This window comes from Alligator mississippiensis, chromosome 11 (genome assembly GCF_030867095.1).
Source record: "Alligator mississippiensis isolate rAllMis1 chromosome 11, rAllMis1, whole genome shotgun sequence".
Classification (NCBI taxonomy): domain Eukaryota; kingdom Metazoa; phylum Chordata; order Crocodylia; family Alligatoridae; genus Alligator; species Alligator mississippiensis.
The window spans coordinates 522,412-549,804 of NC_081834.1; the positions used below are offsets into that span (position 1 = coordinate 522,412).

The window sequence follows — 27,393 nt, forward strand, 5'->3', positions numbered from 1 at the left end:
CCTCTGGAGGGAGTTTATTCCACAGGGAGCTAAATACTGTATGGTATTTAGCTCACCTGTTGCAGAGGGTTGCACTACCTCTGCAAGTGCCAACATGAGCAGTGCCATGTGGGGCAGACCCCTGGCCCAGTATCCCATCTCAGACGGCGCCAAGAGCAGAGCCTTTAGAGGGAGAGCGCTGAGCTGCGTGCATCTGAGTGACCTCTCTCGTTCATTGTCCTGGTATTGTAAGCATCCTGCCACTGTTCTGATGGCATTAAAGTTGCCAGGTGTGGACAGTGCACCGCTCTCACAGCTTCACACCTGCCTGTGTAACTGCTATGCCTGGTAGCAAGACAGCTAGGACTATTTCCCTATCACTTTGGGAATATTTACCCTGGTAGACGTTAACCATTGCAAGGGAGGCATGAATCCCTAGACACCTAATCCAAAGTCCCTTGAAGCCCAGGGGATCAGCCCTACTTTTCCAAGAATCTATGATTCTGTGGAACTGGAGAGATCATACCATAGCTGCTTAATGAAAATAGCTTAGCTACTAAAATAAGCCATCATTTTAATTAAAGCCTTATATGCTTGGGTATATTGCTTCTCACCTGCCACCTTAAGTGATGAGAATAGAGCCAGGCTAAGTCTATACTTTGTGCTGCTGGGACAGCTGTGGTGACAAACACACAAAGATCTTCCTGGTGCAGACACAGTTTATGCCAGCAGCAAGGACTCTGGCTAATGCCATTTATACCACTGTGGGGAGCAAATAAACTGTACTGGCAAAACCCTTTGTTCTAATGACACCGGCCTCTAGGCCAGGACTCTTGCCAGTACAGAAGCATCACTTCAGTCACATCCCCAACCAGCCCTGCTGTCCTGGCTCAGGTTTCCAGGGCAGACCTGGCTGAGGAATGCTCCAGTCCACTGTGCATGTGGAGGAAACGTTGCCTGGAGGGGAGGGAAAGGTGTTGTTCCAGCACGCAGCTCTGGAACAGGAGGGTTAATATCAACCCAACACTATTAAACCTTTTAGCACCTGCCTACATTTAACGCTTACATGCGGTACTGACTGGGGTCAGGCTTTATTGCTGCTTTTCACTGTCACTATATTTTAATTTCTTTAGAACGATTGGATGAGACAGCATTAGCTGGGATTACTGACAGCCCCTTCACCAGCCATGGCATCAATTACCCATCTTGCTTCAAAAGAGAGTAATTTAGTCTCTCTTTGTTATTACTGAGTTGCTGGTTAGAAAGCACAGGGATGTCATGGTATCAGACAGACAGTTCCCAGGGACATGGGCTTGGAAGTAAGAGGCTCACTGAAGGAGAGGGAGGTAAAGGCATGTTGGTGTACAAGATCCAGCTACAGTATTTCAGTTTTCCAGCACACAGACGAGGCTGGCGCACCCACCAAATACCCCACCTTTGGGCTTGCCTACAGGAGGAGGCATCAGACAGAGGAGGATGGGTAGGGCTGGAAGGGATGCCTTGGCGGAGTCTGCTGGTGTTGCAGGAAGCCACATCGTATGATTCTTTTCATGAGCTCAGCAAGCTCCTGAGCTAGTTAAATGTTATTGCCACCACAACCCCACAGGGAGCCTCACTTCTTCTGGCAGATGGAAACAGTCCTCTGCTTTCCAGCCTGGTGCAGCTGTTCATGGCCAGTTTCTCCCCGCTGGTTTCTGTGCCAACATTTGTCCTTCATCTTAAACAGTTCTTTTCTATTCCTCATCTTTGCTTCCCATCAACAAAGCAGGGTGCAATCCCATCTCCCCTCGAGTCCAGCAAAACCAAGGCTGAGAAGCAGCCTCCTGCGGTCCACGCCTGTAATAGGCTCTCCCTTTCCTGTAGTCTCAGAAGCCCTTCTCTGCACCTGCTCCACTTTGAATCCTCTGTCTTGAATATGAGTGACCAGACTTGTACACAGTATTCCAGATGAAGCCTCACCAGTGCCCTGTATGAACACGTCCCTACAGCTGAAGATACCTGGCCTAGCACATGCTAGAGTCATCTTTGCCTCTTCCATTGCCACATCGCTGTGTTGGCTCACAAACGTCCCGAGATGGAAAAATTCAGTGTGTAGTTGATCACCTTTTTCACTTTCCCAGGAGAACCCCCAACTTACAGCAGACATTTTTATTTTTCCCTAAGTGTATAACCTTGCAAACTGTCATATGAAAGGTCAGCCCATTTCTATTACTTGTCTCAGTCAGTTCCTCCTGCACAATACTCTGTTCCTCCCCCGCACTAACAGTGCCTCTGCATGAGTTTCCCACGCTCTAGTTAACACGTGGTAAGTAACACAAAGGAATATCCCAGGGAAGACAAGGTACGGGTAATTGTAATGAGTTTTCAGGTAAAGTTAAAGAACGGGGCTTGCACTGACTTGCTAACTCCTGCTGCTCTGCTTTCTTTGCATTTGGATTTTATCTTGTATTATTCGCCATGTGTTAGCTAACGTGCAGTAAGAACGTGCCTGGTCAGAACACAACTTCTTCTTAGGGCACAAACGACCTTAGAGAGGAGTTTGTTTTCCTTTGCCGTAACACACGACTTCATCCACAGACACACTTACGCTACTTGTCCTCCACATGATTTCTAATGACAAGAATTGCAGTGACTTCTTGCAAATACCAGCCACCTCTGGCTCTGACCCCCAGCCATAGATTAAATTAATATAGGATACAAAATCCTGTTTTACTGCCACAAATTGATGCTGAGACAGGAAGACCTGAAGAGGAAATCGAAAGCAGGGCAAGGAGAAGAGTAAGAAGGAAAAGAAGCATAATAATTAAAAACTAATAATCTGACCAGGCTATTATTATTGCTTTATTGTCAGATCTATGTCCTTCATTGACCTAGCAAGTTGCACAAGTTAGGAGCATAGGAATGGAAAGGACCCTCCAAGCCACTGGGTCCAGTCCTGTGACCTCCCAGATAACCGTGGCAAACAGGTCAAAGTTCATCCAGCATTTATAATTGGCCATATATTTAGGCCCCTGGCAGACACTTCTACAGGACCTGGGCATCCCCTCTCAGGCTCCACAGTGCATTTGGTGTTTCAGTCAATGTCTAGTTGTCACCATCCATTTCCAGTTCACAGGTGGGTGCAATATTTGCAAATCATAATAAATGGTATGCGTGTGTGTGCACATGCATGTGCAGTGGCCCCTAGAAGGTGTCCTGATGTCACCAACAAGACTGTCTGAGAGGAAGCTGCATGTTCCCAGCACTGGAAAGGATGCTTTGCTACCCACCCTGAGTGCAGAACTGCTGGGACAAGCGAGCTGTAAGCACCCAAGGCTCCGATTCCTGTAGGCAAATGGAAAGGCCTTTGAAGATGAACGAAGGCACTGGCACATTCAGGAAATGACAAAGTGTAGAGACTTTACAATTACAGATGAATACATTAAAAAAAAAAGGGGGGGGGTGTTAGGCTTAGCCACAAAGACCTGAATTTGGGGGCTGTGCTTCCCTTGATGCTGTTACTGGTATCACAGGCAGTTAAACCTGCAGAACAGAGATTTGCCTTCAGCTCCTTTAAGTGTCAGTGATGCCATTCATCCTCGCAGGGGAAAATACAAACTCAGACGTCCAGGTCCTGGAAGGTCAGTAAAACAAGAAATGGTTTTAAAATGATTTGTTCTAAAATTTTCTAGTTTCACATTCCTGAGCCTTTCCTTTTTTGATTAAAATAGTTTAAATAAGGTTGTTATATACTTCTCTAAAAGGTTGTTTATTTTACCTTTAAATGTTAAAGGTCAGTGAATCAAGACACATGCTTACAACGTCCATGCTGAGCTCTATGATACTATCAGCATTTGCCCTGCTCTTTAAATAGCAGGCACCTGAAGAGAGAGGGGGATGCGCCATGGGGCTAGAACCGGTAGCATGCAGTGCAAAGCAATGCTCTTTGAACCTCTGTGCTTGTGTGCACTATTATAGTCCACGTTTACATGGATCCATAACATATTATCATGTGCATTTTTAATCACATGCACAACATACAAGGCACCCCTGGAAGGATATCAAGGCTTGAGAATCAGTGGCTTCAGCATCTGCACGTTCCGAATGGCAGAGCATCCTTAACATCTGAATAAGACAGACGTGTGTGCATGCATTGTGGCCGGGAGGAAGCTGGGGCACCTGCCAGCAAGCCATTTCAGCCTTGTCCTTGCTCCCCAACGTGAGCAGGGCTCTTCCCCTGCCTTTTCAGGCCTCCTACCCGTCTGGCCCTCATCCTCACCTGCCCCTGGCAGGCCCCCTTTTAGGACACTTGTCCCTCTAGGCATCCTCCTCTCTCCTTCCCCAGACAGGTCACCCTTCCAGGCCCCTAAGCATCTGAGCCCCTGCAAGGGTACTAGTCCCCATCTCAATGCTCCAGGCTGCAGCCCAGACCGAACGTGTCAGGCCTCCAAGTCCCTGGCTCAGGACGTCTCCATGCGTCTTTAGCCTTCACCACTCTCCCTCGGCAGGACCCCCAGCCCTGCCTCACTGACCTGCACCCTCAGACTGCAGCCCAGAAGGCAGGGTGCCTTACCAGCACCCACTCTCAGACGCCCCTTTGTGACCTCCTCCTCCCCTTTACATATTCCTGATCACTCTGCACACAACACTGTGAAAGGGCTCAGAGGAGGGCCACCCAACTGGTTAAAGGCGTACAGAAAAACCCCTATGTGGACAGATCGGGAGACCTGAACCTCTTTAGCCTCCACAAGAGGAGGCTGAGAGGCAATCTTGTGGCCACCTACAAACTCATCAGGGGGATCAGCAGGAAGTGGGGGATACAATGTTTACCACGGCAGGGCAACAGTCGGGGTAACTAGAAACAATGGATACAAGTTAAAAGAGCGCAAATTCAGGCTGGAGATCGGGAAAAAGTTCTTTACAGTGAGGGTTGCCAAAATATGGAATAGGCTTCCAAGGGAGGTGGTGCTGTCCCCTCCTTGGAAATCTTCAAAAGGAGACTGGACAGACACCCGCGCTCTTTCCTGCCCAGGGCAGGGGGCCGGACTCGATGATCTAATAGGTCCCTTCCAACCCTAATAACTCTGAAACACCCACCCTCACAGGGATCTGGGCCAGACAGCGTATACAACCTGGCCTGCTCCACCTTCCCCTTCCCTGCTCAGAGGCTGGCAGCAGGGCCCAGGTGTTGCCAATTCTCCAAAGGATCGCTCCAGCCCCGCCTTAGCTGCTAGCAGCTCTGCAGCTCCTCTTTCTGCAAGCTGCGTTGGCCAGCCTGCCCCCTGCAACGCTTCTCTTTCTTCCCTCGGGTGGGAGTCCCGTCACATGCATATATCGGGTTATGGGGGAAAGAGCAGGTCTTTTGAGAAGTTCAAGTGAACTGTTAGCAACTGCTAGGGGTAAGACTGCAGCATGCTTTTGGTCACAGCATCGTTTTTTCATACTCATCTCCTATTGACACTAGCACCGCTCTTCCTCTTCAGGCTCCTTACAGCCACGTAGCCGTGCTGCAACCCGTACAAAACAGGGTCGCTTCCCTGCCTGCCACCGCAGCCACCCTGACCGTACTGCCCCGTCTCGCCCACTCCTCGACCTGGCTGCTGAGAACCAGGTGGGGCCTCGCGGGGCTTCAGCCGCCCAGGATCCAGCCTGCTCGGCCTCTCTTGATCTTTTTTGCTGCACAAAGATGATGCTTGGTTTCTGCTCCTGGGATCAGGCCAGTGATCTCAAGGGGATCTATCAACGTCACCCGCTTGTGCAACAGCCCACTTCGGCGAGTCAGCTGTTTATCTCAGGAGTGTAAGTGCCGCTATCCCCCGGACCTTGCTGCTCTCCTTGGTGACCTGCCTGAACGTTATTTACCTGCCTCCTGGGTCTCAGGTTCCCCGGGGGCTTCAGGCAGACGCGCACCGCTCTTCCCCGTTGCCTAGGGAGGGTGGACCGTGGAAAGTGCCCGCAAAACCGCCGTTTTCTCCAGCAGTAGGTCCAGGGCGAAGGACTGGAAAACTGAAACCCCAGGGTCCTTTCCATCCGGGCATATTCATGACCTGCTGTATTGCTGTTTTTGTTGCTTTATTCATTTTTCATGACAGCTGTTTGTAATGCTGACCACGAACTTCTCTCTCACCGCATGCCCCTGCGTGTCTCGTATCCACCCGTCGTCTCCCCCAAGCGTTTGGAGTGCAAAGCACGTTGGGACAGGGGCTCTTTTCCCGGACGTGGGCGCCCAGGCTCTGGCACGGGGCTTCTAGGCTTTACTGCGGTGTAAAGCAGCAACAGCAAGGATGTGGCCCCGCCAGGCAGTGCAAGGCGAGGTGCGGCGTTCCACCTCCCCCCCGCCCCCCCCGGGCAGACAGGCCCGGCCGCCCCGCGCAGGTGCTGCCTGGAGGCCCCGCGGCCGCTCCTCGCCCTGGCGCGGGGCCAGCTGGCGCGGGGCTGCACTGCGGACAGGGCTGCAGCTCCGCAGAGCCGAGGCGGCGGCAGCCAAGCGGCAAGGGCCGGGCCGCTCCCACAGCCCGGCTCCGCTGCACACCCCCCGTGCCCCAGCCCAGCCCCCCGCTCGGCGGCCGCCGCCCCGCGCTGTGCCGGGGCCGCCCTGCGCCGGCCTCAGTCTACCCGGGCTGCGGCGTGGGCGCGGCGGGGGCGGGGCCTCGGGCGGCTCCGCCCCCCGCCCCGCGCCGCGCGCCGGCCGCAGCCAATGAGCGCGGCGCCCGGGGCTCCTTAAGAGGCGCGCGGCCGTCGCCCCTCGCCGCAGCGACCGCAGCAGCGGGAGGTTGCCATGGAGACCCCGGGCCCGGTCGCCATGGAGACGGCGGCGGCCCGGCGGCGGCGGCACGCGCTGCTCGTCGTCATCGGCGAGGTCGGCACCGAGGCGGAGCGCGCGGCGCTGCGGGCCGCCCTGGAGCGCGGTGAGCGCCACGCCGGGGTGCCAAGGGCGGCTGGGCGGGCGGGCGCCGCCTCCCTCCCTCCCTCCCGTCCGCCCGCCCGCCCGGCCGGAGCTCTCCGCGGTGCTGCTGCTGCGGCGCCGCGCGGGCCGGGCTGGGGGCGGGCGGTGCGGAGCGGTGCGGTGCGGTGCGGTGCGGGGCCGCCCGTGCGGCAAGGGGGGGCGGAGGGAGCGGGGCAGGCCGTGTCCCGCAGCGCCGGGGGCTGTGCGGGGACGCCGGCAGGGCAGGTGGCGGGCGGGTGCTGCCCAAGGGCCCGGGTGTGAAACAGGAGCGGGTCCCCGTGTCCGTCCCCGCGCTGACGGGCCCGGGGCGGGCGGGCGGCGCACTTGGCCGGGGCCGGGGCCGCTCCGCAGTGCGTGCTGCCGCCGAGCCGCCGCCGCCGCCGCCGCCGCCTCCTCCTCCTCCGCAGCCCGCCCGCTGCGCCGAGCCGCGCAGACGCCAAGTGGCGGCTCCGCGCCTGGAGCAGCGACAGGCTCGTCTCGCCGGGAGCGGGGCCGGGGCCGGGGCCGCCTGCCCCGGGGGGGGTGGGGGCGTGGGGGGCCGGGGCCGGGGCCGCTCTTCCAGCCGCGCCGCGACGCTGGAGGCGAGCCCTTCCCGGCACGCAGAGCCCGTTACATTATTACGTTATTCAGATGAAAATGCCTCGTGCGCCGCAGACCAGAGCCGGGTCTCTGCGGCCGCCGGACGCGGGCCCTGTGCCTGTGCCTGTGCCGGCGGAGGGGCGCAGGTGGGGCACAGACCTTGGGCTCGTCCTCTCCTCGGTTTGGGTGCTGTTCTCTTGCCCTTCCTCGTGCCAGAGCTGACTTGCCCCATGCCTTGGCCGGGGCGACGGGAGGCGGGTGGTGCCAGGGGGCGCAGTCGGCGAGTCCTGACGCAGCTGGGGGTTTGCGGAGGCTGCCGTGAGTGGGCAGCGGCGCAGGAGCGAACGCGACGCCCCCACGCGCGCCCCAGCCTGGCAGGGGGCTGCTTACTGCGGGGGGGTGAGAGCCTGTGGCTCCGTCGTGCCCCTGGCATGGGGAGCTGTTCCCCAGAGCCCGAGGGCGACACTTGGGCGGGGTGCGAGGATGCTGCTGGGTCAGAGAGGAGCCGCTGCTCCCTGCTGCAATGGGAAAGCGAGGAGCTGGCAGGGATCACAGGGACTAAAAGCAGAGCCAAGGGGTCTTGGGGCTGAGGAAGTGAAGGGCTTGCTTGTGCTCTGGAGGGGGTACATGCTGCCAGGGTTTGGCTCTGGGGGACCAGTACCTGGCCAGTAATCCAGTTAGTCCAGTGTCCCGTCCCTGCCCGTGGCTCTTGCTGGACACTGGAAGAAGTACAACCCCTGTTGCACTTTTGCCTAATCACGATCAGGCAGCCAGCGAGTGGGTGTCACCCTCCAGCTGGGCTTCACACGCAGGGGCAACATGCCTACTCCCTCGCCTGCCCTGTACCGCAGGGGCCCTCTTTAAAAGGGGTATGTGGAGCTGGACAGCCAGCTCCTGGCCCCTTCCTGGCACCCGGCACTGGGGCTGCTGGACTAGCACAGCCGGGCACCAGCGCTCTGCTGCGACCTCCTGCCGAGCCCTGTGGATCCCTCCATCATCTCCGTTCTTCTCGGCAGAAGACGGGCAGGGTCCAGCCCTGGCCGGGCCTTTCCTAGCGTCCGTTGAAGTAGGTTTTGGACTCTGAACCAGTTGGTCTCTCAGGTGCTGCCCTGTCTTGCCTTCAGACTAACACTGCTGACCCCTCTTCTAGGGTTGGGAAATCATAGACTCTCAGAAAATGAGGGTGGGAGGGAGGGACCTCAGGAGGTCACATCTAGACCAAGCCCCTGCTTAAAGCCAGACCATTCCCAGCTAGATCATCCCCGCCGGGGTCTTCAACACCTCCAAGGATGGAGATCCCGCCACCTCTGAGTAACCTGTTCCAGTGATTCGCCACCCTCCTAGTAACCGGGTAATGAGGCCTTGTCTCCTCCTCTGGTTGGCAGGAATTCGCTCATGGGACGTTGACCTTCTCTCGTGTGACCTGAATCAACAGCTGCGACTCTTTGTGACCCGGCACCTTGCTCAGTTCTCTTCAGAGGTCAAAGGTCAGCTTTCTTTGCTCTCTCTCTTGGTTTTGGGGTTTTTTTTACTTTGGGAATGGGAGTTGGTGAAAGCAGAAGGACAGAATTGTTACTAGTGTCTCCAGTTCAGACACTAAGTCCTGCTAGTGCATTTTTTTTGTCCAGGTTTTAGTAGATTTTAACCTGAACAGTGAAGATTTAATCAAAAAGATAAATCTGTTGATACAAAGGAATGTAATCAAAAGTTTTAGATCTTGTTGTTGGTGAGGCTAGAAGGGATTAGAAGCAATAAGGACCGGATAGATTTATTTTTTTTTAAAGCAGCAAGGTAAGTAACTGCTCTGTTTTATTTGTTCCCTCCCCACTTGGCGCACACACTCCAGCACAACCTTTTTATGTATATTGCTTATTCTCAAACCTCCTTACAAGGGAGTAGAAGCTGTCTTGGACAAGACCCCAACTGTCGCAGCGAGTGGTAAATGCCAGGCTTTCCTATATGCACACGTGTTACACCCAGACAGATGATCCGTACATGCAGGCTTGAAGGGAGCTGTTGCTTTCAGTGCCCCCACACAAGGAACTAGGAAGCAGCGATCTGGCTTTCTTTCCTGAGTAGCCCCAGGGACCCAGCCAGTCTGTTTCTTCTTCCTGCTTCTGAAGCGGGGGTAGTAGGTGCAACCCGTCCTTTGTAAAGCAGTCCGGAGTGAGAGCCGGTAACTTCCTCCTACTTGTGAGCAAGTAATCGTGTAGCTGCAGGTGTAAAGGATGCTCTGCATTCTCGTGTCTGTTGGGAAGGGAAGTGGCAGTGAGTGTGGTGAGGCAAAAGTAAGGCAGTAGTCATGCAGCTTGGCATAGGCTCAGAACTTCAGGTCAGTGATCTAAAGGCCAGTTCCAACTCAAACCATTTAAAATGGGAAATTTTAATCTCCTTAAAGCCCTGTCCTGTACAGCTCTTGTCCTCCTGTGGAGCAGCTGCAGGCTGGTGACCACTACAAGGTGTCTGAGGCAGGGTGATCACCAGACAGCTGTCTCATGCAGCAGGCACACTGGGCATGAAGGGCCTCACATCTCCCATCCTCTTGCCAGTGCCCAGTATGCTCCCCTCTTCCCTGGGGAAGGCTCCTTGGCAGCTGCCCCCTCTACTAGCAGGCATGCAACCCTTTGGCTTGCCCAGGTGTGTGGCTCTGACCATCTTTACCTCTGCAAAGTGGGAATGAGGATCAGCAAAGTAACATTCCCCAGGTAATAAGAAGCTGCAGCTAGTGGGAGCCAAGGTCATCTAGCCCTAAATGTGCCTCAATGCACACATGTCCCCAGGTGCCTGCACATAGGGGCTGGAAAAGATGGGAGCAAATCGCTGCATCTGCTTCCCCTTCGCAAGGGTTCCTGCACTACCTGTCTGAAAGGAAAGATGGTGTGATCCTGCTGCACTGTTGGGGTCTGGAGACATTGGTCTCTGGAATCTCACCCAGATCCTTTAGGACAGCGTTTCTCAATCCGGGGGTTGCAACCCAAAAGTGGGTTGCCAGAATATCTCAAAAGAGTTGCAAACAAACTTTTAGAATGGATTCCCCTTTAAAGGAGAAAAACCTGGGAAACCACGGCTTTCCCTTGCAGGCTGGCAGAGCTCTAGCCTGTAAGGGGCTGCTTGCCCCCCACGTGAGAGGGCTGGGGCCTGGGGTGGGGGGTAGCAGGTCGCCAGCGAGGGGCACTGGGTTAGGACTGGCCACTGATGTTTACAAATGGGTCCTGGTACAAAAAAGGTTGAGAACCACTGCTTTAGGATACCAAGATGCCCAATGTCCTTTGTCTGGTTGTTTTCAATGGGCGTTGGGTACCGAAGTACTTTGGGAATCAAGATCTCTGCTGTATCAAAAGACCTAGGATCCGGCTCTTCCCTCTTCCTCCCCAGTGCTATCTATCTATTACTGAAGGGGGAGCCATCACGCTTGTGGACCGCACTTTGGGACTAGCCCTGCAGCGAGGTGCAGGAATCTGGTGTCATCTCTCCCTACACCAAGACTGTAGGCACCTCTGGAGGAGTGTGAGGTCAGCTGCCTGGAAACCAGCGATTCCTGGGAGCTGATCGTGGCTGTACCAGAGACCCAGCTTAATATTGCCTCCCAAATTACTCTGGTTCAGGCTGCTATCTCAGGATGTTTAAACTTAGCACAAGCCAGCAGAGCTCCAGAAGCTAGAGAGACCAGAAGATGAAGTGGCGTTGTAGACATCTCTCCAGTGCAGATGTTCAGATGCGGAAGCCTGAAACAAACTCTTTGCAAAGTAGAGGTCGTGCCGAGACCACAGAGTCCCTTTCTGGTGTGGTGCTGGGCTCCCTCTGCTTCCTCTATCCATGTGGAAGCTGAGGAAGAATGGTCATGCCTGGGATCCTGCCACCTTCCCACATGAGAACGATGGGGTCACGTAGATGATTCTGAGGCCCACAAGTCGTCTGATCATCACTGCGATTGAACGCTGGGGATGCATGTTCTGCTTGCTTAATCCATTCACTGCCACCTTTTTGAAGGACCACAGCTTTCCCATCACCTCTTTCAGAGGTGAGAAACATGGTCCATAAGCATTAGAGTAGATTCAGGCTAGATATCAGGAGGCGCTACTTCACAGTCAGGGCGGCTAGGAGCTGGAACTAACTTCCAAGAGAAGTGGTGCTGGCTCCTACCCTGGGGGTCTTCAAAAGGAGGCTGGATAATCACCTAGCTGGGGTTATTTGACCCCAGCACTCTTTCCTGCCGTGGCAGGGGGTCGGACTTGATGATCTGCTCAGGTCCCTCCGACCCAACCTACTGTGAAGAGTGTGGACACGAGTGAACAGGGAACTGTTGTTCACCAAGTGTCAGAGCGTTAGAACAAGGGGGCACCCACTGAAATGAGTAGGTGACAGTTTAAAACTAAGAAGGAAGTACTTTTTTTCTCTCTCCTTTAACTCAATGCATAGTTAATTTGTGGAATTCACTGCCACAGGAGATGGTGGAGGCAGAGAGCACGGACAGGTTCAGCATGGGGCTAGATAAATTCATAGATGATGGATCCATTCATTGACCAGAATGCTTGGAGACCTTGCCTCTGGCGTCTCTACACCAGTGCTGGTGGGTGCCAGGGAGGGTATTGAATAGGGGAGAGATCGCTCTAGATGGGTCCAGTTCAGAGCTCTAGTATCCACCCCCACCACCACTGGGGATGGGATACTGGGCTAAAGGGGCCCCCAGTCTGACCCAGTGTGGCTCTGCTTCTGTTCTTAACAAAAGCACTTCACCTGCAGCGAGTTCTGAGCGTTGTACATTTTCCAACATGTTGCTTCCAGAGTAAAATGCTGAGCAGCTGCCATAATGGCCCAGTCCATTGAGTACTGGAGCCACAGAGTCACGAGTCAGACGCAGTACAGTGGCAGAAAACTAGAATGTGGGTGCCCCAGAGTAACATCCCAGATCATCAGCCCTCAGCACGGCTGCTGCAAGTGGAGCTGCTGCGCACAGCGCCTGGAGCTTGGCTGTTGTGACTTTCTCAGTCGTTTTTGTCAGAGGTAGCAGGAAAGGCTACTGGCCACGAGAACGAGTTACCCAGGGAAGAATCTGATGCAGTAGGCTGCTGCCTGTGATGGCTCCTACCCCTCTGAGCCAGTTGATCTCTGAGGTGAGGCCCTGGTGTTGTGCCTGGTGCCAGCGTAACACAGCTGCTGACTGCGCTGCCCAGGGAAGAGGCAGCAGACCCTCCACCTCTTGCAATCCTCACTGCCCTGAAAACCCTGCAGTTTGGGTTGCAGGTCAGGCTACGCCACAAGTGCAGCCTTATTGCATGAAGGCACTGGATAGAGGCCACATCTTCACGCTCCTACCAGGAACCCCTTCTGCCACTCCCGGCAGTCACTGGGAGGCGCTGCTAACCTGCGTGCGTGGCCTGGCTGGTCCTCCTCTGCGCTGGGTGGCAATGGTCAACTCATCCTTTTTGCAGCAGCACGGGGAGCTGCAGGATGCTCCCCTCGTCCTGTGGCACTTATCTGAGCCTTCCTGGATGAGCTGGCCTGGGCTTTGCTGGCACTCAGTGTCGGTGTCATCCATGCAGTAGGGCTGTTAAAAGCCTGACGGTGTGTTCTGAACCTGAGAGCAGAACAGCTTGCGTATGAAGGACCCTGTGAGGATGAAGCAGTGTGGGTAGGGAGGAGAGCTGATGCACTGGACAGTGACATCTCTTTCCATTGATGGAGCCAGCAAGGCATCTTCATCTTGTTTTGCCTCCTTGCAAACCTGGATAACTGGCTGCCATCAGTGTGTGGTGTCTAAATATCATTCACCTTTCCCAGTCAGGAATCTTCCTTTCCCCATCCCCTTCTCAAACACATACACACTTCATTCCTGATGTAAGGGCTAGGCCCCAACAGTCTGCATCTCTACAGAAAGAGCAGAAGTCTCATCTGGAAGAGGTAGGCCTGCAGATGGAAGCAGCAGCAAAGCTCCGCCTTGCCTAATAGTCGGGATCAGGTTTGCTAGTAAGAGTCTCCCTTTCATTGCTCTGGCACCCAGAGGACCCTGGCAGGATTGGGCCCCACTGTTCTGAGCATTTTCAGTCGCACGGAGAGGCTCAGTCCAGCACCTGCACTCCTACTTGCATCCGGCGGAAGCAGTTGGGTCATATTCTGGAGAAGAGTAGCGGGTGCTGCCGGTGCTGAGATTCACCTGTCCACCATGGGGCAGAGCTGGTCTGAAGTCTGACCATTGTTAAGACCTTGTTGTGGGAAGAACTTTCTCCTCATAAGCAAAATGATTAAAGAGACTTTAGAAAACGTTCTGTGCGTCCCAGGCAAAGTCTCCCGCAACCAAAGGCTGGGGAAGATCAGAAAAACCCATGAAATTTGTGGGCCATCTCTTGCAGGCCCAGCTTGCCTGGAAATGGCAGAGACTGCTGTGCTGAGCCTTGCCTGATGACGTCTCTGCTGCCCCCACTCTCTGACCTTGGAGTCGTTCCCCTTTGTCCATGTGTGAAGTGAAAGGATTTGTGTTAGTGTCCCTCCCCATCCCCCATCCCAGCACTTAAAATGCTTTGTAAACTATAGAACGAGTACTTCTCATATCTACTGCATTAGTCAATAGTTTGCAGCTAACACGGGGCCCCTTGAGTGCTGTGCAGGCCTGCAGTGAGACTGCAGCATTTGTTCAGGATGAGATAAACTTGGGTTAAACATCGTAGTGATGTGAGCCTGGTTTTTGCATTGACTGTGTGTACACACTTCCCTGGGATAAGCAGCAGTCGGTAACTGTTGTCTAGTCTCTGTGCCAGAGAAGTACAAAGGACGAACTCTGTACTGAACTTACTTGGTCAGACGCTTGTGCAGTGCAGGGGTGAAGGTCTGTCTCTAGCCAGACAGTCTGGGATCAGTGGTGAAGTTCATAACTTCTAAGTATGATGTTGGAGATGGAAATGCCATTCCCATGTGCAGATTAGCAGTTGCAGGCACCTGCACTGCAGAGCTAGTGCTGGCCATTGTGCAGGGCTGTCCTCTGGCTTCCTCTTGCAGTGGCATGTTACCTGTTACTGTGGCTGCAAGGATCTGTCCCCTTGGTTCAGGAGGAGCTGGTGCTCTGGCTTCATGTCCCATCACGAAGGGAGAAGTGATGGATGGAGGAGGAGACGTGTTCAGAGGATGGTCTTTCCAGCAGGACTTTGGGAAGGCTGCAACAGGGGCCAGGGTTGGAGAAAGAATTGCTTCTGTCACTGAGACAACAGCTCCCAGCTATTAAGCGTCTCTTCCCCAGTGACTTGCCTGAGCTGGGACTTGGTGCTGCCTAACCGAGCTGGGCACTCGGATTTTATCTTGCGGGTCCTCGTGTTCCCTTCCCTTCCCTCCCCTCCCCTCCCCATGCGGGAGGAGCATGCAGGGATGTAGCAGAGCAGACCAGGTAGTGTCCCTGCAGCAAGCCTTCAGAGGCTGAATCTCGTGTGACTTGTGGTGGGTCAGGTTTCCCTGGGGAAGGAGCAGGGGGGCATCGACATGGGCATGCGCCAGGCCATGCTGCCCTGCTGCAGCTCGAGCTGAGGTCTTGCCTGTACTAGGAAGCCTTTCCAGGTGCAGCTATTCTGGTACAAGTCTGCATGAAAGTGCCCCTTCGATCCAGCCCGTGCCCCTGGAAGGGGGCTGGCTGCTAAACCAAGGAAGCCGTACGCAGACTGGTAACTGGTGTCTGTGGCAGTCAGACCTGGCCTGGCCAGTGTTGCTTTCTGTGTGCCTCTTCGCAGCACCTTGCCCTTTGGTCCAGCAGCAGTGTCTGTCACTCCAGGACAAGACGGTCCCATGGGCCAGATGGGCAGATGTGCTTCTGCCCCCCTGGCAATGGGGCTGTTGACAGGTCCCTCTTGCTTATCTAAGAGGCGATGCTGCTAGCACAGGTAGCTTTAGGCATGGCCCAAAGCACTGCCTCTCTGCTGCAGCCTCGGAGGCGCCACGGACTGCCCTAGCCTTGGAGGGCAGGGAAGGCCGGGGCGGTGCAGTGCAGAGGGGAAGGGTGTAGGTTCAGGACATCTGGCACAGTGTCTCCATCTTTTCCTCCCTTGTCCTCTCCCTGAGGATGAGCAGCCCCGCTGTGCGGTTGGAAGTCCTGCCCTGTGCCCAGAGAGCGCTGGCAGCGGCTCCACCTGCCCAGCCCTTCCTAGGAGAGATCCTGGCTCTTGGCTGGCACCTGCCTGTCCCAGCAGAGAGCCAGTTCTGCTGCCGTCTGTCAGCCCAGGGTGGGACGCAAGCAGCAACCTCCTGTGAAGGACCTTCTGCTTCCCAGGAAGTCTGCTGCACAACCAGGTATCAAACCAGAGCAAACGTGCTGGTGCTGGTTAGTGCAGACTGAGCGGTCGCACCCCCCGGCCCAGTTAGAGCAGGAGGGTTGAGCATCCTTCACCTAGCACGGCACGGCACGGCACGGGGCTGAAGCCTGGGGCTGTGAAGCAGACCTGTTGTCACGGTCGTGGAGTGTCCTTCACCTCAGTGGCAGGTGCAGGGCCAAGACCTGGGGGGGCCAAGGAGTGGTGGCACCAGAGGCTGGGGAGGGAAGGAGAGTTGAGAAGCGGGCAGGGTGGTGCTGCCATCTGAGGAGGGCTGCGCTGGCTGTTGCTGAGTGAATGAGACTTCAAGGACTTGTGGTGCTGACAGAGGCATTCTCTGCTGGGCCCAGCAGCCTGGAGGTCTCTGCGGTGGCGCCCGGCTACAACAGGCAGCTGGCTGCAGCGTCTGGCAGAGGCAAGAGTACGAGCCTGTAAGGGGACCAGTGGGCACAGGGGCCAGGGGTGGAGGGAGAGGGGCAGTGGGATCGGTTGCTCCACTAAAGGGAGTCGGGTAACCTGCATAAACACCAGAGCAGAGCTTTGCCTTGAACATCCAACCTGTTGCAGGGAAACCATGCAGGTAGAGCAGCAGCAGCCTGTGGAGGAGACCATCCTCGCTGCTGACAATGGCACAGAATAGCTTGTGTGCGACTTGGGTCGTGCTGACCCATGGCGGCCCAGGGGAGCTCGACACCAAAGGAGAAGACATTAGTGTCTCTGAACAGGACAGTAAGTTTGGGGCATAGCGTCCACACCTTGGGACAGACTAGTGATCCAGGCTGACTTGGATAAACTTAGTAAGTGGGCAGATACTAACCTGATGATGTTCAATACTGATAAAAGTAAGGCTCTCCACCTCCGGGTGTTGGGGGGACCCGCAGCATACTTATAGGCTCGGCAGTGCTACGCTTGCTGGCACCACGGCTGAAAGAGACTTGGGGGTCATGACTGACCACAAGATGAACATGAGCCGCCAATGCGATGTCGCAGCTGGCAAAGCAAACCAAACGCTGGCTTGCATCCACAGATGCTTCTGAAGTAAATCCCAGGAAGTCATCCTCCTGCTGGACTCGGCCTTGGTGAGGCCGCAGCTGGAGCACTGCGTCCAGTTCTGGGCGCCGCAGTTCAAGAAGGACGTGGAGAAGCTTGAGAGAGTGCAGAGAAGAGCCATGCGCGTGATCAGAGGGCAGGAGAACGGTCTTATGAAGAGGCTGAGAGCCATGGGACTCTTCAGCCTGGAAAAGCGCAGACTCAGGGGGGACCTGGTGGCTGCTTATAAGTACATAAGGGATGTGCACCAGGATCTGGGAGAACGTCTGCTCATCAGAGCGCCCCAGGGAAAAACCAAGGACCAAGGGTCATAAGCTCGTACAAGAGCATTTTAGGGTGGACATAAGAAAAAATGTCTTTACTGTCCGAGCCCCCAAGAGCTGGAGTAGACTCCCTCCAGAAGTGGTGCAGGCACCTACTCTGCACCCATTCAAGAAACGCTTGGAAGTTTATCTTGCTGGCATCCTTTGACCCCAGCTGACTTCCTGCCCCTGGGGTAGGGGGCTGGACTCGATGATCTTCGAGGTCCCTTCCAGCCCTAACGTCTATGAAACCTGAGAGATGGGAGCAGGGACACCTTGGCAATAGCTGCTGCCCAGTTCCCAGTGGAAGACACCTGCCGTGCAGGGGGAGCGCGACAGTGGAGCACGGCGCTCTGAGAGCTTGTCTGCGCGGGGGCCTGGGGACAGTTCTGGCGGGTCCACTAAGGGTCTGAGGCAATAAGTGAAAGGTAAAGCATACAAACCTTGTGGAAGAGCTGGTCTGTCCTCATGGTCCAGAGCCCGGGAGCAGCTTGGGGCTGCAGTTTTGAGAATAAGCACCTTGGTGCTAAGAGGCTCAGATTTCAGGAGCTGGTGTGCTGTGACCCCAAGACCTATCTAGGGATTTGCCCGAGGCAGCGGTGGGTTAAGACTTCATGAGGGCAATGGAGGGGCCAGGGGCCATGATGCACGGTGCTGCTCGTGATGCGGGGAGGAGTGTGGGAGAGGAGCCGGATGCAAAGAAGCAAATTCCATGTTGGAACTGGGCTCTGGGAACCCAGGAAGCGACCAGGGCTGGAGCAACGGTTTTAATTGGCCCTGGCTCTGCGGGCAGTGAACACGTGGGCACCCATCCTGGAAGGGCTGTGTTTTTCCAGCCCACGCCAGCGTGACACCCACTCTGCTCAGATGCTTGTGCCCTGGAACAGCAGGGCCAAAGGGCAAAGCTGCGCTGCTCCTGCCCCCCGTCAGGGCAGATGGGCTGCAGCCTCCTTCAGTTCCACTTGCTGCTGCAGGAGCGGTGGAGCCAGCGGCACTCCCTGTCTACGACATAAGCCTCCACCAAGTTTAACTTCCAAGTGCAGTTGCATCAAGACAACTTCCTGCTGCAAGTGCTGGAGCGGCCAACTAGGGGCTGTGCTCTTTGACCCGCTGCTCACAAACAGGGACAAATTGGTGGGGAATGTAGTAGTGGATGGCAACCTGTGGGCAAGAACTACTGCTGTTCTCAGGGCACTATTCCACTTGCAACTGGTCCGTCTGTTGGGCGCCCTCCCTCCGTCACTGGCACACCAATGAGCAGGGAAAAAAGTGGAAAATCTCAATTTAAACACAGAAAAGTCTGCAAGTCAGAAAACTAAAACACAAAAGGAAGCTTATAAGAAGTGGAAACTTGGACAAATAAATAGGGAGGAGTATAAGAGTATTGCTTGGACATGCAGGGATGAAGTCAGGGAGGCCAAAGCACAATTGTAATTGCAGCTAGCAAGGGACGTGAGGGGTAACAAGAAGGGTTTCTATAAGTGTGTCAGCAACAAAAGAGGATCAGAGAAAGTGGAGGTCCCTTACTGAATGGGGGAGGCAACCTTGTGACGGAGGATGTAGAAAAAGCTGAAGTGCTCAATGCCTTCTTCACCTCAGCCTCGGCAGGCAAGGGCAGCTCCCCGACTGCTGCACCGGGCAGCACAGTCTGGGGAGGAGGCGAGCAGCCCGCAGGGGTGAAAGGACAGGTTGGGGACTACTTACAAAAGCTGGACGTGTACAAGTCCATGGAGCCGGCTGGGATGCACGTGAGGGTGCTGGGGGGGGTGGCTGATGTGATTGCGGAGCCGTTGGCCATTGTCTTGGAAAAATCATGGCGATTGGGAGAGGTCCCGGATGATTGGAAAAGGGCAAATCTAGTGCCCATACTTAAGAAAAGGAAGAAGAAGGATCCAGGGAACTACAGACCAGTCAGCCTCACCCCAGTCCTTGGAAAGATCATGGAGCAGGTCCTTCAAGCAGCCGTTTCTAAGCACTTGCAGGAGTCGGTCAGCATGCCTGACCAACCTGATGGCCTTCTGCGAAGAGACGACTGGCTCTGTGGATGCGGGAAGAGCAGTGGACGTGATATACCTTGACTTTAGCAAGGCGTTTGATATGGTCTCCCACAACATTCTCGCAAGCAAGCTTTGCTGGGAATGATGGCCTATAAAGTGAATAAATGCACAGTTCAGCAGAGCTTTCCTTTTTATTTCCTTCTCACTCTAAATTGCAATCTTTAGATTATTTTTTAAATTTAATTATTGAATTGAAATACATTACAAGTAATTAGGGATCATTTATTGAGTATTTCAAATGGTTTAGAAATGGAAAAATTGTAAGTTTTGGCTCAAAACAACAAATTAATTGGTTATTGTCCTTCAAAAAAGAATCTCCATCTGCCTCCCCAAAGCCAGTGGATTATTAAACTCTTCTTGCATGTTCTCAAATACAGCTTCCAGCTCGGGAATCTCCTCTCCCGTTGCATGTTTCGCTTGGTGTTCATTTCTACAGAGGAGAGTTCGTAGGCCACCTCGTGACCTAACAGCTGCTTGCTCTGAGCGGATGGCATTCTGCAATTGGCTGTTCAGCCTCCAAAGCCTGGCATTTTTAGACCCTGGTGTGTCGCATTGGGCTCCCCCAGTGCTGAGCGCACACTCGTAGCTCTGCGTTTCTCTTCTGCTGCCATTTGAAGGCTCTGACCTTCCACGCAGGAGCCTTCCATGCGCTGGGGCACAGCAGTGTCGCCACTCTGACCTTCGCCAAGGCAGCTCTTCCTCTGGGCAGTGCTTCGGAAAAGTCCTGGCAGGGATGGGAGGAGCAGAAATCTCATGAAGGCTAATTCATGGAAGCTTCACTCCTCTTGAGGGAGAGGACTTCCCAACGTGGGGAGCTCTCAGCATAGAGATGCCGGCTGCATCTTCTGCGTTAGTCTCTTGTTAGCATGGTCTCCTAAAGGAGCTGTGCAAGAGAACCAGGATTCCTTGCAGGGTGCGGTTCCTCGTCCCCAGAAAGGGAGCCGCGTCCTTACCGTGAAAGGTGAATACCTTCCTCTTGCCTTCCAAACGCAGAACAGAAATTTTTACTGAACAATTCTGACTTGTCACCCTTCAGACTGCAGCAGCAAGGGCCTGCTAGCACAGGTGAGGTAGTTACGGAGGTTTGCATCTCAATACTGTTCTCTAGAGACAGGCCTGTCCTATTTTACAAAACACTTGTTCTTGAAATGTTTTGTTATGCATAACCCTAGGTCAGTGCTGCAGCATCCCCAAGTAAGAGCACCAAGTCTGTCGGGGTGACCTGGCTGGGAAGCTGAGCGAGTTGGGGTGCATGTGTGCGTGCATCCATTTGAAAGGTTCTTTTCTGCAGCGATTGACACGATGCCTGGGCACAGCATCCAAACGGCTAGTTGAGGAAACCAAAACTAGTATCTGGGTCCACTGTTCTCCAGTCTCTTCAGCTGTTTAGAGAAACTGCTCGAGCACCGGGTTCCTAGTTGCTGGTGCACTCGCACTCTAGGCATGGGAGAGCCGTGCTGGTTTCTGGCTGAAAGCTCTAGGGCAGGGGTAGGCAACGTTTTTTGGCTGGAGTGCCAAAAAACCCACAACATCTGCCTTGCAAGGTGCCGGAGTGCCGACATGCCGGAGCCTGGAGCAGCTGTGTGCAGCCTCCCAGCTGCAGCCGGCCCGCAGAGCCCAGCCCTCCTGCAGCAGGGCTCGCGGTCTCCCGGCCGCCTGCTGGGAGCAGCCTGGGCTCCGTGGCTGGCAGCAGCTGCCTAGAGCCCGGGCTGGCGGTGGTGTGCTGAGCAAAATGGCCTTGCGTGCCACACTCGACACGTGTGCTGGGGGTCGCTGACCCCTGCTCCAGGGCCTCTTTCCCCCACCCCAGAGTTCAGATGAGCGCTCTACTATCCCTTGGCTTCTCATTTCTGAATTTTTTTTCATAAACTTTGTACTTGTGAAATTGAACTATACGTTTAGTAGTGTTTGCTGGTGGCTTGCGAGGAGTGCAACTCATTCTCATAGGTTTGGCGGCTTTTTATTTTTAATCTTAAAAATCCTGTTTGCTCAGTAGTCCTGTGAAGACTGCAGGTCAGCTTTTTATTTTAAAAAGACATACTAGCCCTTGTGGGGCTAGCTACCAACACAGTGCTACTACCAAGCATTTTTTGTCCTTTAGAAAGATATGTTAGAATTCATAGCGGAAATATGTAAACTAAGCAGTCTTTACCTTTTTATTAGAACAAGGCCACCTCGGGTATTAGGTTTTCCTATTGAATGAGTGTGTTAGTGCAGGTTTTGAAGACCCCTCTGATGGCAAGCTAATGCAGTCTAAGATTTTCTTTTGCTTTGTCAAAGATGTGGTACTTGTAGTTCCCTTGCCGTGACCAACAAGCCAGTGTTGCACAGCACTTACGGGCACACAGCACCTCTTGCTGATCCTTGTTGCCTGTGCCTGGATTTGGTGCCGACCCGCTCCAGTCGGGTGGCACGTACTGCTCTGCAGTCGTCGGACTACTCCACGGTTCTGTGACGGCGCTCACGATCCGGAAAGGGAGTCCGCAGGCTCCCGTTCCAGTCCTCGCGCCTGCTTCAGGGGACCGGCAGGGCCTCCACAGACCAGGGCCCAGCAGCCTGCATGTGCAGCCTGGCAGGGTTTCTTGCAGTCCAGCTGAGGCCTGTAGGTCGGTGCACTAACGGTCTGAGGCCTGGGACCTCAGGCTGATCCCTGGAGGGGCCAATGGGCCATTTTTTTTGAGCAAGATGGCTGGGCAGTCCTGTGTCCATCCTGAACTCGACAAGCACCTTTTTCTGGTCGTTCGGCAGTTTTAAGGACTCCAGGTGCTGTGTTTGCACCTTACATAAGATTCCCTGGTTTTAATCAAATACTCGTCATCTCTTCTTAAGCATGTAACCTGTTTTATTTTAATTCTTTGTTTCCAGTTTCCCAGAATAGCTCTTCCTTTCACTGACTGGCTGGCCTTGTCTTATTTCTGCCTTCCTGTTCAGGTATCCTTTATTTAAAAATTACAAGAAAAATAAATTTGCTAAGCAACATGAAGTGATTCCCATGAGAGAGAATAGTGCACCCAAGAAAAGCCAAGTCGGTGAAAGGAGGAGGTATTGAGTGGGGTTCTTCAGGGGCCTGTCCTGGCTCCAGTGGGGTTTAGTATCTTCATTAATGATTGGGACGATGGGATCGAGGACACACTTGGCACATTTGCAGATGACACCAAGTTGGGTGTGGTTGCAGACACTGGAGGGCAGGGCTGCAGCAAAGGAAGTTTAGGTTGGAGAGGAGGAGTTGTTTCTGGCCATGGGGTGGTCAAGCACTGGAACAGGCTGCCCAGGGAGGCTGTGCCATCTCCGTCCCTGGAAGTTTTCAAGAGCAGGCTGGCATGGCTTACTCGGGGATGAACCTACCTTGAGCAGGGGTCTGGACTGGATGTGCCCTCGTGAGGACCCTGCCAGCCGGGCTCTCCTAGGATTCGATGCAGCCAGGTGATTTCGGTAGGGCAGGAGCACGGTGCACTGTTTTTTCTTGGCATCTCTACAGTCTGTTGTATCCTGCACCAGGACAGCAACCTCCTCTTGCAGGGAGCCCAGAGGAAAACTGAATCTTTTCAGCGTCCTCAGTTTGTGTCTTCTGTAATGGCTGGAGGGCAGCTCTCTGCACGCCCCCCACGGAGACAACAGTACTCATAGCTTCCCGTGTCACCCCACCGCGGCCCATCGACACGGAGCCTCCTCCGGACATGGGTGGCACGGATCCGCGTTTTCCGTTCGCTGCAGAAAACTGGGGAGGGGGGCGCGGGTGAGTGCTGCTGATTGGCCAAGAGGCAAAAATTGCTGCAAAAATAAGAGGACAGAAATGGTGGCACCCGCTGTGGAACGCTGCCACGTTTTCAGTGCGGCATGGAAAATGCACGCTTTCCTGTGCTTAAATTGAGATTTTCCACTTTTCCCCTGCTCATTGGTGTGCCAGTGACTGACAGACCAGTTGTGAGTGGAGTAGTGCCCTGAGAACAGCAGTAGTTCTTGCCCGCACGTCCCCGTGGAGCCTGTCGGTCTCTGAGCACCCACATAGCATTGCTGCTGCTTTGATGGAAGGAAACCGGATGCTTCTGTGCACATTTCACATGTGCCAATGGGTGTATATGCAAGTACTTTTCATATGGGTTTGGTGTTTTCAGGCACTGTGGTAAGATGCACGTGACTTCCTTTCCCCCGTTCGCACCTCCGTCCCTTGGCCCCTGGCGAGGCAGGAGGGCTGAGAGCAGGGGGCACGGAGCAGAGCCCGGGGCAGGAGCCGGTGAGGAATGCAGAAGACCTTTCAGCTGCACTCGGGTCTGTGCAGCCAGGCTGCAGCCGAGGGGCGGCACTGCTGGAGCGGCCGTGAGAGCGGGGCGTGGGGTGGGAGCTCACAACCTGCTCCTGCCTGTGGGCCGGTGGCAGCTGCCTCGGTGCCGTTGCTTTGGGGAAGAGCAGGCCCACCTGCCTGCTGGCTCAGCGCGCCCTTGGCTCCAGGCGCAGGCCTGGCTGCCGCCCAGGCACCGCGTTGTGCTGCAGGTTCTGCTCGGAGCAGCTTCCTAGGGCTGTAGAGCAGTGGCACTGGGGGAGACCTTGGGGGTCACGTCTAGTTCAACCCCCTGCTTGAGGCAGGACCAGCTCAGAAGTCTTGCCTGAACCTTGTCCTAAAGCTAGGCAGGCAACTCCTGTTGCAAAACTGCAAGGCACAATGCCCCCACATGCCTCTGCCTGCCCCAGAAGTGCAGGGGGTTGAGGCCGTGCCGCTGTCCGGCCCTCTAGCCAGCGGCCTCCTGGAGTTTCAGTCCCAGCTGGGCACCAGCACATGCATAGTTTGACTGGCAACCAGCTCCTGTCTTGGGTCCCTGGCCTGAGTCCAGACTGGAGCAGGCAGGGGACACCGGTGGCCTGGGCACAGCAGGGAGAGGCGGAGGACCAAGCGTGCCGGCTGCATGTCCCCTTGGGCCTCCATCTGGCAGCATAGCAGCAACCGAGTGAGCCCCGGCAAGGGATCGTGGCCCTCAGTCCCCAGCCGCCTGTGCGCAGAGGAGGAGCACCCCTGCACCAGGGACCGACTCCTCCATGGGTGCCAGCGCAGAGAAGGGCTCCCTGCAGTGATCCTGTCTGAGCCTGGCTGCCCGGGATCGCAGCTGGTGTTGGGGGCAGAGGAGCTCTTCCTTGCGTGAAGAGGGAGAGCGGAGCGTGGATGGAGTTTGCTAATCCTATTTTACCACCAGATTAATTGCTGTCATGTGCCATAGTAGATCTAATGCCATAATTCCTCCCTCCCGAGAAAACAGATGTCCGGGAGTCGGAGCCGGAGCCGGAGCCGGGCTGGCCGCGTTCCAGCGTTTCGTCTCACCTCGTTAACCCTGGCACTGCCACAGCAAAGCCTTTCCCTAGTAGGAGTCTGGAACGCAGACTGCAGGCACCTCTCCTCCTGATCCGCGGCGGGGCTGCAGAGGCCTGCCTTCCTTCTGTGCATCCTGCCTGGGAAATTAAGCTGCCTCTGTGCTAGGAAACCCTGGTGCTAGGAGCCCAGGGGTTAATGAGCCCATACTGAAGGCTTTGCGGGGCTGGAGCAGTGGCTTGCCTTGCTGCGTTTGCCCGCATGGGATGTTTTGCTCCTTAATTTGGAAACTTCATCCCAAGAGATTCCAAGTGTAGAAATACACTGGCAGACTTCCCCGTGTCCCTGGGCTGGCGTGCGTTGCTCCGGGAGCACCTGCTGCACCCTCTTCCACGCGCATCCGCTCTGTCCGCTTCGAGGCAGGTGAGAGGCCCGGGCCTACCTGCCATTTCTCACTTACAAACAAGTCGCCCCCTTAAACTTCTCTTGGATGACCCTCGTAGATTGGGCTTTTCTGATTTTGTCTGTCCTTATTGTAATGCAGATACTGAAATCCTCAAGGTTGTTCTTGTAGCCCTTCTGGACCCTTTCCAAATATGGCAGCATCCTCTGAAGCATCTGTCTAGACCTGGGCACAGTATTTCAGTAGTGGTCCGACTGATGCGGTGTGTAGAGGCAGCACACCGTGCTCCTAGCGGGCAATTCTCCCTGGATTCATCCTTGGATCTTGGTAACTGTCCTATCTGTAGCATTGTTCTCAAATCCGGTATACAGCTGACTGCTAGCCGTAGCTTCGTAAGAGAGCAGCAACTCAAAAGAGCTTAAACACAAAAATCCTGACAGTTTAGCTTGAATTCTCGGTTCCTAGTTGTATGCCCTTGCAGTGGCTGTTGCTCACACGTGTCCATCTTGCCACTGGTTCAGGTTGCTCAGTAGACCAGACTGCTCCCTGCTGTCTACCTCTCCGGCAATGCTTGTCCTTTGCAGACTTTACCAGCAAACGTTTTATACTCCTACAGGGCATTAACAAAGCTATTGAACATCATTGGCCAAGGACCAAGCCCCAAAGGATTTCACCAGAAACAACCTTTATTCTCCATGAACTGTTACTACTGGAGATCTGTCAGGCAGTCAGTTCTTAGTTTAGCACTGGCTGTACTGACTTTTCTTTTCTTGCAGACTGCAGGAGGCACACAACTCCTCTGTAACACGGATGCTGCAAGCATAGGGCTGTCCTCTGCTTCCTGCCCTGGGTCAGATTCAGGGACTTGATCCTGACTTTCAAGGGATTCGGCAGGCTAGTCTGGGATTGCTAGAGGAAGTCGTAGCCAGCAGTTCTGCTCCTTGGGCATAGCAGGGCTGTCAGCTGTAAACCTAAATCTGCTCCATGCAGGAGGCAGCTGCTCAGGAGCCAGTTCCAAACTGCAGCGAGCTCCTGCTGGATCCAGGGCCAGATGTCACCCATCTCCCTTCAAATGCAAGGCACTCTGCTTGCTGCAATGCAAGCAAAGAGCTGTTGTACAAGGGATGTTGTAACTTTTGTACAGGACCATAGCATGCATGCCTGCTGCCGCCATCGCTGCCACCACCCCCCGAACAGGCAATTCCACCGCAAAGAGCTTCCTCCTGCTGCAGAGGATGAGAGAACGAGCTGTGTGACAGATGCTGGTTGTGTTATTTTAATGCACTACTCAGAGGCATTAGATACTAAAGAACTTGTTCAGAATAGCACAAGAGTACGTAATTATCCTATTAGGCTGCCAGAGCTCATCCATCCTTCAGACCACTGCCCCTTCCTGCTTGCCCATGTAGGCACCAATGATACTGCCAGGAAGGACGCTGAGCAGATCAGAGGTGACGAGGAGGCTCTTGGCCAGAGGATTAAGGAGCATAAATGGTGTTCTTGTCAGTTCTTCCTGTGGAAGACGAGGGTCCAGGCAGAGACCATCCTGTGGCTGAGAGGCTGCTGTCAACATGAAGGCTTCAGCTTCGTCAACAACAGACAGATGTTCATGGAAGGAGGACTGCAATCAAGAGATGGGATCCATCTGACAAAAATGGGGAAGAGCATCTTTGGGCGTCTGGCCAGCCTAGCCAGGCGGGCTTTAAACTCGGTTCCAGAGCGGGTGGTGATCAAAAACCCTCCAACAGCCAAGCACACAGGCCAGGGGGGAAAGGACTTGAAGCACCTGGACTCTGGGAAAGGGCCAGTGAGCTACAGGACTGCAACAAGTGGTGCAAAAGGGGAGTGAGGCAGTCAGAGTGCAAAATACATCTGATGCACGCGTACAAATGTGAGAAGTGCGGGGAATAAACAAAATGAGCTGGAAGCTGAAGCCTGTGAAAAGAGCTATGATCCAATTGGCATCACAACAGAGACCTGGTGGGACAGCTCTTCTGACCAAAATGTTTCGGAAGGACAGAGCTGGGAGAAAAGGTGGCGATGTTGCCTTGTATGTCATAAACACACACGCTTGTTCCCTGGTCAGGAGGAAGAAGGCAGTAAAGCAGAATGCATTTGGGCGAAGATGAAAGGTGAAAGATTCAACACTGATATAATGGTGGAGATTTATTATAAGCCACCTAATCAGGGAGAGGAGGTGGATGAGGCACTCTTCAAGCTGGTGACAAATCTGTCCAAAAGCTTTGGGATGGTAGTGCCGGGAGACTTCAGTTTTCCGGACATCTGCTGGAAGAACAGTGCAGCAAACAGAAAATGTTGAGCCAGTTCCTAACTTGTGCGGAGGACGGCTGTATCTTCCAGAAAGTGGAGGATACAAGTAGGGGATCATCTATCCTGGATCTTGTCCCGACCACCAGGGAAAAACTGGTGGAGGATGCGAAGGTGATGGGTAACTTGGGAGGAAGCAATCAAGATATGATAGAATTGCAGATCCTGAGATGGGGCAAGCAG

The 27,393-nt window shown here is 54.5% G+C and overlaps 1 protein-coding gene and 1 long non-coding RNA gene across 2 annotated transcripts in view; one reads left to right on the forward strand and one right to left on the reverse strand.

Annotated features, from left to right (window-relative positions):
- Positions 1-2,807: 2,807 nt before the first annotated feature.
- LOC132243934 (uncharacterized) lies at positions 2,808-6,521 on the reverse strand. The gene is made up of 2 exons (XR_009455490.1): positions 5,821-6,521; positions 2,808-3,592 (listed from the first exon to the last, which is right to left on the reverse strand). It is a non-coding gene; the product is annotated as an uncharacterized LOC132243934 (long non-coding RNA).
- Positions 6,522-6,733: 212 nt separating this feature from the next.
- MAP1A (microtubule associated protein 1A) overlaps positions 6,734-27,393 on the forward strand; it is a 59,989-nt gene continuing 39,329 nt past the window's right edge. Inside the window, exons 1-2 of the mRNA XM_059714431.1 lie at positions 6,734-6,866; positions 8,869-8,970. Of these exons, the coding sequence (XP_059570414.1) occupies positions 6,737-6,866; positions 8,869-8,970 (232 nt within the window). The 5' untranslated portion in view covers positions 6,734-6,736. The remainder of the gene's footprint in view (positions 6,867-8,868; positions 8,971-27,393) is intronic.